This window comes from Setaria italica, chromosome IX (genome assembly GCF_000263155.2).
Source record: "Setaria italica strain Yugu1 chromosome IX, Setaria_italica_v2.0, whole genome shotgun sequence".
In the NCBI taxonomy this organism is placed as follows: Eukaryota; Viridiplantae; Streptophyta; class Magnoliopsida; order Poales; family Poaceae; genus Setaria; species Setaria italica.
The window spans coordinates 22,189,983-22,201,369 of NC_028458.1; the positions used below are offsets into that span (position 1 = coordinate 22,189,983).

General features: G+C 43.7%; 2 protein-coding genes across 5 annotated transcripts in view; both read left to right on the plus strand.

Moving 5' to 3' along the window:
• The first annotated feature begins 3,635 nt into the window (after positions 1-3,635).
• LOC101756881 lies at positions 3,636-5,495 on the plus strand. The gene is made up of 2 exons (XM_004983142.3): positions 3,636-4,474; positions 5,172-5,495. The coding sequence occupies exons 1-2, from the start codon at positions 3,747-3,749 to the stop codon at positions 5,239-5,241; spliced, it is 798 nt and encodes a 265-aa protein (XP_004983199.1). The 5' UTR covers positions 3,636-3,746; the 3' UTR covers positions 5,242-5,495.
• Positions 5,496-6,477: 982 nt separating this feature from the next.
• Positions 6,478-11,387, plus strand: part of LOC101757280 (pentatricopeptide repeat-containing protein At1g03100, mitochondrial) — a 14,876-nt gene continuing 9,966 nt past the window's right edge. For 3 of the 4 annotated variants that reach the window (XR_001393086.2, XR_002675909.1, XR_215865.4), the window contains exons 1-2: positions 6,478-6,941; positions 8,090-10,531. Coding sequence is in view for 1 of the 4 variants with exons in the window: in XM_004983143.3 (XP_004983200.1) it covers positions 8,094-10,415 (2,322 nt within the window). In the remaining 3 variants the exon portion in view is untranslated. Of the gene's footprint in view, positions 6,942-8,089; positions 10,688-11,387 lie in introns of those variants that run through there. The other variant, XM_004983143.3, reaches the window with a different exon arrangement.

Below are 11,387 nucleotides of genomic sequence, written 5' to 3' on the forward strand. Positions count from 1 at the left end.
TCCTGCTGGCCCAAAGTGGTTACAACTGGTAAATCATGTGAAAAGGAAAACTATATTGCTGACTCAAAAGTTGTATGAGGGGCCATGCATATATATAACAACAGAATCGATTATGGGGTTAAATGGCAGACTCCTACCGCAACCACTTGTTCGTTGTCACTATCATGTAAGGCTAATCGTTGTTACTGGTCCTAAGCTGCCTTTCAGATGATAACAAAAGCCAAAGATGGGCTCACTATGCGACACCTGCTGGCCCGGTGATAACTTTGTTTACCAGGTTGTCAAGTGTAATTGTCCATCATCGAGGTGATAGGTTTGCATCCAGGCTTTGAAAGAGGGGGAGAGAGCACATGTTTGCCCATTTTGTTCTAGTTTAATAATTTCAAAGATGCAGTGCCAAAATTCCTTTTTGTGAACAGGTGGTGATCTTGAACAGTTGAACTTGTGAAATCTCTCTTGTTAGTGACAGTTCACAACGATTTCTTGCCATAACTTTCTCTTTGTAAAAAGAAAGCTTTTCTTGTTTTCTGAAACTTGTGAAAGGAAAAGCTGAGATGTGATCACTGGAGAGACAAAACAAAAAGAGAAGAATGTGGTTGCGCATCCATCTGTACCGAACTGGAGTACTGTCCATCATCAAGTAGAATAGCACACATATTAAGATGCTGACCGCAAGATGGTGACCTCTAATCGGAGGATTAGAAACTTAGAACGTACATATTAGAAGATCGATGGAAGCCTGATCATCACAAGGAGAGTGACCTCCAATGAGAGTTAGAGCTTGGGATCAAAAGGCCTGACCGCAAGGAGAGTGACCTCCAATGAGAGCTGATGCTTGACACCAAAAGATGAAAGCCTTCAGAGGCATGCATGGCGTGATGATATCTCTCCAGGGCATCATTGCCCGTGAGATCAAAGGGGAGTTAAGGCCCTGTCGTCTGGGTCATCCACTGACTGTTTGAGCATGTGAGATCAAAGGGGTCACAATGTTTGTAGAAACAGGGTAGGTTGGCAGTACCAGAAGTTCATGCTGATCCTTAGTTTCTTCATGTATTGGTAGGGCGCCTGCATAAATGTGGTCTGTGTCACTGATTGTAAAAAAAATCGTATATAGGAGGCTTTCTAACCCAAAATGTGCACAGAGGCCGCGGCATCGATTGCGCATATTTAGCATAAAAGATATGTATTCCATTTTCTTTTATAACTGTTAGAGGTCCCAAATTTCATTGCTGCTGTCGTCAGAATCAACCAAGTGAGAAGCATAACCTTGCACTTTCAGATTTCAGAATGTTCCAATGTCGAATCTTAACAACCCTTAATCGTACGGTATGCTCATCAACTCCTTGATAATATAAAACTCCTGATGATTCACCCACTGAAAATTCCTTCACCAGAAAAAAAGAAACATGAGATAAAAACAACCAGAGAAAGCTAAGCCAAAGATGCTTACCACACTGAATCAGCATGGCAGTTAATGAGGGACCCCTACGAATATATCACTTTGGTCTCAAGCTAGCTAGCTAGCTACAGGTCATGGTCAAAGTGGCCATCCAATTTTTTCGGAGAGTAGAGTACCCACAAGAACAGGACCCATCCATGCATATGCACTGTGCTGCTAGCCATCAACCCCATCAACTGATAAAATTTTTGTTTGGTCCAGCATTTCAGTTCAGCCACTCCTTTCTGATATGGACCATCTGAATCCCTCAAGAACACATGGATTCTACTGATTGTTGGCCCATCCCGTCAGCACTCCAACTGCAGAACTGAAGACAATTATTGAGCCGAGTACTGGTCGAAATGGGGACGGCCGTCTACTCGTCGGAGCAAACGGATTGAGTGCGAGCAAATCCAGTTTTAAGGGGGTGTTTGGATAGCATGTGCTAAATTTTAGCACCTGTCACATCGGATGTTTGGACACTAATTAGGAGTATTAAACATAGTCTAATTACAAAACTAATTGCACAACCCCTAGGCTAAATCGCGAGACGAATCTATTAAGCCTAATTAATCCATCATTAGCGAATGGTTACTGTAGCACCACATTGTCAAATCATGGACTAATTAGGCTTAATAGATTCGTCTCGCGATTTAGCCTAGGGGTTGTGCAATTAGTTTTGTAATTAGGCTATGTTTAATACTCCTAATTAGTATCTAAACATCCGATGTGACATGTGCTAAAATTTAGCACATGCCTCCCAAACACCCCCTAAATCCGGGGGTGAATCTTTTAAAGAGCTGCCGGGATGCGACGAAGCAGGATACAGTTTCAATAGTTGGAGCATTGATTTGATACTCCTCGAGCGTCCTTTTTTTTTTACGGCCGTGCTCCTTACGTGTCGATTGTCCATTGAGATCCGTGTCGCTTGTTACCTTTCTCCAAGGAGCATATGACAGCTACTCCATCCGGCTTTAGTAGGTTCATAGACTTTTTTAGTAGGTTCATAGACTTTGTTATAGTTAGATACGCCATATACCTAGATGCATAATAATATCTATGCATCTAGAAAAGTTAAAATGACCTATAATTTAGGATGGAAGGAGTACTATTTTATTTTTTACGATACTAAGCACAAATGCACACAACAGAAGACAGTATTCTAAGATATCTCTTGAGCTTGTTGCTGCTCACGAGTACCAGGTACATGTCCTGTGCTGTAAACATCAAGTAAAATCCTGTTTATTGCATCCCAGCCTCGCTCTCCATTAGAACGTACTGTATAAAAAGAAAAACAAAGGATAACTCGTAGGGTTAGGATTGTGTAGGAAAATCTGCCATCTAGAACAAATGGGATTCCTATATATGGAAAAGCCCTACGGAATGACTGGTTCTACAGGAATTTTGAAGGATTTATAATATGAGGTCTAAATACTAAAAAATGAGCTAATTTTATAGAACCACAAATATTTTTGTGGCACTGTAACATAAGGAATTACAACTTGTTGGTGACCATTTTATAAATTAACTATAACAAATTTGACCACAAATATTTCCCCTCGTGCAGAGCTTGTTTGAATAGAAATGGATTGGAGTGGAAGGAAGGATATTGAGTTTAAAATGAACTAATTTCCCTTCCAATCCTTCCCATTCCACTTCAATCCATTACTATCCAAACAAGACTCCTCTATAGAGTTTAGGGTACTTTCCTTTCCTTGCATAGATCAATGGTCATTGTTTCCTTGCACGTCAAAGCAAGATCAATGGTACTTTCCTTGCATGGGCGCTCACAGTTTGCAGCTGATGATTATCCTTGGGCGCTAGCATGCGGCAACTTGCGAGTTAGCAGTGTGGCCCACCAGCGGCCACTGCACGATCCCGTCACACGCAATGCATTGCGAGGTGGGCCATCCACGTGGCGTGCGGGGCCCCACGTGTCAATGGCCAGTTGGCCACTAGTGTGCATGTACTTTCTCCGATCTCTTTGTTGCAATTTGCATTGCATCTGCTGTAGCCTCCTGCAATGCTCACTTGGATTGGCTGTTTGGCTCATCTCACCTCGTCCTCCTCTGTACTCGCACTTTGCCTGTCAAAAGGTCAAGCTGCATGCATGTATTTAACAGGCATCAGAGCCTTGCCCACTGCTTGCTCGCATCACTTCCTTGGCTGCCTGCACTGCACGCTCTGCTCCGTGAGGCCGTGACTCTGCATGATGCTCTGCTTGGATTAATCGTTCGTAACTAGTTGGTAAGCAATTGGATTAGTATATCCGAAACCAGTATATAGATACCTCCGGCGAAGCACTGAGATGCTGGGGAGGATGGCGGGAGGAGTCGCCGACGCCGAGCAGCGCGACGCCTCGTCCGATCGCGGCCGTCACGCGGGCACCGCCGTCCCGCCGTCTCCCTTGTCGGCGCCCCCCAAGCTGTTCTTGGCTGATGATAGTGGCGTTTGCCGCGTGTCGCCGGTGCCGGTGGAGGCCGCCGCCGTCATGAGCCCCACCTCCACCCTGCAAGCGGCTGTCGACAGCCCCACGTCTCCGGCGGCCAAGGTCGGCGCGTTCTCCAGTCACGGGGCGAGCTCGTCATCCGGCGGCGACCGCCGGTGCAAGAGCAGGAGCCGCAGGTGCCACCGCCGCCCTGCCTGGGAGGCGGCGAGGAACGCCGGGCTTGGCCTCGCCGGCGCCCTGAACGGCGACGACGCCGTCCCCCACGCGGCGACGGTCCTGAGAGGACAGAGCCTCCGGAGCCCCGCGTTCGCCGTCAACGGCCACTTGGCGCGCTCCTCCTCCCCGCAAGGCCGCCGGTGCCTGATGATGTCGCCGACGGAGATGGAGGCGTCGGAGGACTACACCCGCGTCATCGCCCGCGGGGGGCCGAACCCGAGGACGACGCACATATTCGACGACCGCGTCGTCGTCGACGGCTGCGGCGGGTTCTCCATCGGAGCCGGCGGCGAGGACGATGAGTCGTTCCTGAGGTGGTGCCATGGATGCAGCAAGGACCTTGGGCAGGGCAAGGACATCTTCATGTACAGGTCAGTACTCAGTACCACTGCCCGGGAATCGTCTTCAGTATCAGTTCCGAACTCCCTTTAGTACTGGTTGTGTAGCCGGTATTGCTATATTGGTTAGTACCGAGTGAAATAACCGGTACTAAATTACCTGCCACGTCATGTATGATCGATATCTTTTTCTTTTCCTTTCCCGTTCTTATTTCTTTTTTTTCTTTTCTTTCTTTTCTCATTTTTCCGTTAGCACATTAGTATCGGTTTAAAAACCAACCGGTACTAAGGGGTAGGATCAATGCTCAGTTTTCCAGTAGTGTACGTACGCGCAAAAATCTATGTCTGTACACTGTACTGCATTGGCTTCTTTTCTTCAGTAACTGAACGATGCTCATGAGTAACCGTAGCCCTTGTTTAGTTCACCCCCAACTCCCAACTTTGACACGATGCAAAAAGAAGATTCCCCATCACATCAAACTTGCGGTACATGCATGGAGTACTAAATGTAGACGAAATTAAAAACTAATTGCACATTTTTGTTGTACTTTGCGAAACGAATCTTTTAAGCCTAATTAGTCAATGTTTGGACAATAATTCATAAATACAAATGAAACGCTACAGTGTGCTACAGTGCTGTAACAGTAATTTAGCACCTTCAAATTTTGGCGCCGTAGTTTCTTTGAAGCCATTTTGACGGACTGGCCAACTTAACTGTGCCGTGTTGCAGGGGCGAGATGGCCTTCTGCAGCCACGAGTGCCGCTACCGCGAGATGCTGCTCTTCGACGAAGAATCCTGAGGCGACATCTATCTCGCCTTTTTTTTTTCCAGCTTGGCGCGAAGAAGAATCAATCGATGGATCATGCTCCATTCCTGCTTCACTGCAAGAATTTCATATCTATACAGTAGCTATTAGGGTTCCGAGCTTCAAAACGTGGTGTAGTAGTGTTTGTTTTTCAGCCAGCTCTAGATCGTTTTGCGAGCTGCTAATTGTAGACGAGCTGTACTGCTGGCTGGCGCTTAATTTAGCTGTGCCTGATCTGATGCGTGCAACTGTTGCGTTCCATCATCCACAATACATCGCCGGCTACAAGAGGAAGAACTGGAAAAACAAATCGCGTACCCATGCTACAATCTTATTGAAATTGTACGAATAAGAGTAAGAAATGTTAATGAATGACATATTTAAAGATTAACGAGGGTACCTCATATTAAAAATGTAGAAGTGTTTAGCACCGTAATATAATTCATGAATTTGATAAATTTCCAAGATCCAAGAGCTAGAAGAACCAACCTGCCAATTTGAAAATTAAATCAATTAGTTTGTGATATGAGACAATACATCTCAAAACTAGAACAAATTCGAATTGATTTCACTTGGTCAGGAAATGGCTCAAAAGTGATCAAACAAGTTTTCACATCAACAAAGCAATAAACTATAGTTCTAAATAGCCCGCTATAGCCTTGCTATAGCTTTTTTAGAGAGCTGGTGCTATGCTATTACCAATTGTACCGCCATGGCCACTAAGGATGCTTTAGCTCCACTAAACACCCCTATTTTCCTTAGCCGCAAAATCTATTTAGCACCGCTAATCCTATTTTACGCTATGTGGGTTGATGATGTTTCATTATCTCCGCACTAACGAGGTCCAAAAGTCCATTAGTTGCTAAAAAAATATGATAGCGATACAAAATCAACTGTAATATTTAATTTTGAAGTGGTAGACACGAAGACACGCTCTCATGTAACCCTGGACATGAAAATTTTTTCATAAAATTTCCAAGGCCCATGTTTTTTTTGCATGATTGACTCAAAATTTTCATATTTTTATAAAACCGCTAAATGAAATAGCTTCCACTATATCCCGCTATAGCTTTTTATAGCTTTTGAACGAAGCCGCCGCTAAATGGCTTAACCCGCTATTTAAAACATTGAATAAACATGGCCTGAATAATATTTTGATCATTTTTTAGGTACTGGGCCTGTTGCCTTATTGGCTGCTGGGCTGCCGGCCATCTATCTATAGGCCAGGCCAGTAATCCACACCCTGCTTGTTTGGAGAGGAGGGAGGCCCAACTGGCAACGCAGCAGCAGCAGCAGCATCTCCTTCCTTCCATCGGCGGTCGGCGCCTCGGCCGCACGAGGCCGCCGCCGCCGCCAGCAGGGGAGGCGAGGGGTTCTCCGCGCCGCTGGTGGCTGACACACCCTGCCGTAGGAGCTGCTCCACCTCCGCGGTCCGCTAGGCGCCACTCCACCCGCCCATTCTCCACTCTCCAGGCTCTGCTCGAGGCTGCGCCGCCCGACATCGACGACGCCCTCACGCCCGACGCCCGAGCGGGAGCAGCCGAGCCTAGTGCCAGCGTGGCTGCGTATTTCTGCGGCCGCCCGACGCCACGACCGGCCGGCGCCGTGACGGGCGACGCCGGCACTCCACGACGGCGGACGGCCACAGCTACACAGGAGCCATCCCCAATCGGCAAATTCCCTCACGGCGACTGGTGTGTAGTCTACTCCATCTCCATCCGCTTTAACCCTTCGTCGTGATGCTTTAATGGACCAGATCATTACTGGTTAGTTAAACTAAATTGTTGGAGGAAATGTGGAGTTGGTACCATGTTCCTATACTGCTCTATTTATCTTTGTTAGGATGCGATTTATATTTCCCCTTGTTCCATGCTCCTGAAAGCTGGTACTCTCAAATCATGCCGGTGATAATGCTTCTTTTGAGTTCTTTATCAAATTATGACAACACAGCTTGTAAAATGTTTGGTCTTGCCCAATTGTTAGGCTCTGGAAGAGGTAGAGAAGAACATCTCATCCTTGAGATTGTAATTATGCCAGACCTTATCTGTGTTCAAACTTTTTATATTGTACCTTATGCAAGTTTTGAACTTATTTGTTGAATTTAAGGTATGGTGAGACCTTTTATGTATACCATCGCACTTTTGGTTACCTTATTATACTTGTATACTGAATTGTAGCAGAATTTTATAGTTGTATTACTGAATTGGTTATTTGATTGTACCGTATTGCATATTGGAGTTTTTTTAGCTAGGCATACCCTGGGTTCAAATCATGTGGCCTTTCATTTAGAATTAAATCATATAATGACGAATCTCTGAATTGAAAAATAGAATCGCAAGTAGGAATACAGCATGAACAAGATAAATTGTCCTACACATCCTTGGTTTGATGCGGCTTATATCCAAGGTGTGGCTGCAGTTTTTCAAAAAAAAGGGAATGAAAAAATCCAAGTTAAGTCCGTCGTCAATGTTCCCTTGACTGGTACATCTCCACCGCATTGTGCTAAACCAATTAGGGTCAGACATTAACATGAAAAATGGTTTCACAAATCACTGCCCGTGTAAAGTCCCTTTGCCTATGGCTATATCCTAATGCCTGTGCTAAACCACTGCAAGAAAATTGCACAGGTGCAAATTTGCCGAGTCTCAAGTTGTTTGTCGCCTGAGCTGATGTTTTCATTTTCTGCTGCAATTGCCTGGTTGTGCTAAATCAGTCTTATAAATTGGGCTGGGATATTGTTGAACTCCAGCAATTCTAATGGTGTAACCTGCCACATTCTGGATGCTACATTTGTCCCATTAGTCTTGAGTTATTTTCATCTGACCCTCGTTATCCATGGCAGGTAAATGCTTCGTGCTGGAAGAATTTGTTCAGGATCTTATGCACGCCATGCTGTATCTTCATTACTGTTGGGTCCACGATGTTTGTTTGCTCTCGAAAGTCCACACTGCTTGGACTGCAAGTGTCATGGGATTAACCAAACAGGAGATAACAATACTAAATTCTTGAGTCCGCAGCTAAATGTAGGCAGTCATGGCACTTTCTTTTCCACTATTACTGAAACAATTCTAGTCCAAGCTCGTGATCCATCTCAGCTATCACTGGAGATAGAGAATGCAATCGATGAGCGGAGATTTGATGATGCATGGAGGGCTTATGAGAAGCATGTTCACATGGATGGACTTCCAAGAAAGTCCGTTTTGAGCAAACTCATCACTGGCTTGGCAGAGACCTGTGATGCTCACTGGCTTAACCAGTCCTACAATGTGGTCAGTCATGCATTTGAAGAGAAGCATGAATTGTTGGGTAAGGAGCCCCTGATTTACCTATCTCTCACCCTTGCACGCTGTGCTCTGCCTAATCTTGCTATAAATGTTGTGAGGAAGTTGGTAAAGATGGAGGCATACCCACCTGTTTCAGCTTGGTCAGCAATTGTAGCACATATGTGTCAAACCAACACTGGTGCATTTCTTGCTGCAGACCTTGTTATGGAGCTTGGTTACCTTTTCCAGAATAATAGAGTTGATCCACGGAAGAAGAGCAACCGCCCTTTGCTATCAATGAAACCCAATTCATTTACATTCAATATTGTTCTGACTGCAGCTCTCCTGTTTGGTACTACAAGAAAAGCGGAGCAGCTTCTCGAACTAATGCCTAGGATAGGGGTGAAGCCTGAAGTCAACTTGTTGATTGTTATGGCCCGCATATATGAAAGGAATGGGCACAGAGATGAGATTCAGAAGTTAAAGAGGCATGTTGATGAGGCCTATGGTCTTAGCGAATCAGAGTTCAGGCAGTTTTATGATTGTCTGCTCTCCTGTCATTTGAAATTTGGGGATTTGGATTCTGCAGTTGATATGGTGTTGGATATGCTAAGAAAAGGCAAGAATGCAAAGCGGTCATTGGAAGCAGCCAAAGCAGTTCTTGAAGCTGTTGAAAATAGGAGACTTTATTTCCCTTATGAGAAGACTGAGGCTGAAAATCCATGCTCTTCAGAGAGACCTATATCTAATAGCCAAATGCTAAGTTATGTTTCGTTCTTCAAAGACAATAGCTTTGCAAGACTTGAATTGGAGGCACGAGAATTACTCGAGCTGTTATCGGATAAGCTGCAGGAACAGGTTGGACTGGTGAAATCTGAACATGGTATCCTCCACCCAACTGAAACAATGTACGCCAAGCTTGTTAAAGCTTTTCTGGAAGCAGATAAGATCAGTGCATTGGCTTCGTTTCTTGTGAAAGCAAGCAAAGAAGATTCTCCTGTGTCTGTTGAAAGGTCCTTTGTTGTTCAAGTGATAAATGCGTGCATTTGTCTTGGGTTATTAGAGCAAGCGCATGATCTTCTGGATGAAATGAGATTCTCTGGGATTAGAGTTGGTTCATCCATCTATTCATCACTCCTAAAAGCCTATTGCAAAGAGGGCCAACATGAAGATGACATAACTGCACTTTTGAAGGATGCTCAACAAGCAGGCATTCAGCTTGACGCAAGCTGCTATGAGGATTTGATACAATCTAGGGCGAGTCACAGTAACACCCCAGGTGCTCTCCATCTTTTTAAAGAATTGAAGAATTCAAATGTTTTGAAATCTGGTCACAAGGAATTTCAGACTTTAGTGCAAGGCTCTGATGAAAATGAAGCTGTTTTGACGACCAGGCTAGTGGAGGAAGTAAGAAGTGGTCATATGGTTGATCATGCTGTTCATGACTGGAATAATGTCATCCATTTCTTCTGCAAGAAGAGATTGATGCATGATGCTCACAGTGCACTGAACAAGATGCGAGCTTCTGGCCATGTGCCAAATGCACAAACTTTTCATTCTTTAATCACTGCTTATGCTGCCATTGGTGGCAAATATGTGGAGGTGACAGATTTGTGGGGTGAAATGAAAGTTCTGGCTGGTTCAAGCTCTATGAAGTTTGATCAGGAGCTCTTGGACTCTCTGTTGTATTGCTTTGTGAGAGGTGGTTTCTTCCTTCGAGCCATGGAAGTTATAGAGATGATGGAGAAAAGCGATATGTTTATAGACAAATACAAGTACAAGTCCTTGTGGCTTAAATATCACAGGACATTGTACAAAGGTAAGGCTCCCAAGGTGCAAACAGAAGCACAGCTAAAAAGGAGAGAAGCAGCAATACATTTCAAGAAATGGATTGGGTTGACATGAGAGCATAAGATTCAACTCATACTCTATGATATTTGATCAGGAGCTCTTTTATCATCTGCTATGTGGATAGATCTTTACAAATTCCTGAAAATCATAATCATAGAGTTCATTAGAAGGTAACATGATTTCATTTTGCAATTTTGTGAAGTTCATGTTTGAAGACTAATCAGAACCCAAACTATGTTATGTATAGAAACTCGGTTGTTATGTTTATGACAAAAATGCTTCAGCTGACACATTCAATATAGTGTTGTTCCATTCCATGTGATTAAGAGAGCGGTATTTGTGCATTTTCAAGGCATACAGAATGCAAATCATAATTACAGAGAATTGGATGTAGTTCTGTATATGATTGTAATTTTGTGAATATTCTTTTAAGAAAAAAATTATCATATTCAAATTTTTAATGAGTACATCCAGATTTACGTCTTGTGAAAAATGTGGAATTTACAACAGAGAACATCAATCTAGTTGTGGAGATTTAATAAGATGTAATAATATTCAGAATTGTAAATTGTAATCTAGCAATAGACAATTGGTAGCAATAATTCTCACTTATGCTGCCTATCTCATGTTTTAAATTTTCCATGTGTTAGCGAATTAGTCTGACCTGATCTAAGAAGCCAATCGCACTTGTGTTAATTAATCATTAATCATTACAACCTTGTTTACAAATAATATTCATCCACAGGCTACCAAATTATTTTATTTTAGTTTGATAATGCTTTTGGCTTGAAATTGTCTTTTTTGCAACAATGATCAAGACAAGCAGTTTGAACCCCTTAACTGTACACATTTTAATTGAATCTTTATTTGCATTGCAAGATTCTGGAGGTCCTATATCTTTAAATGGCAATTCATTTTGTGGCTATCCTGAACAGTTGCATTGGTTAACTAGATTTGTTATTCCAAATGTTGCCTAGTATGCTACAGTAGTGCCATAGTGTGAATTACTCGCATTCCCCCACCTAA

Coding starts and splice junctions, on each gene's coding strand:
- LOC101756881 (XM_004983142.3), top strand. CDS start 3,747: ATGCTGGGGAGGATGGCGGGAGGAGTCGCCGACGCCGAGCAGCGCGAC. Junction 4,475..5,171: donor AAGGACATCTTCATGTACAG/GTCAGTACTCAG, acceptor GCCGTGTTGCAG/GGGCGAGATGGCCTTCTGCA.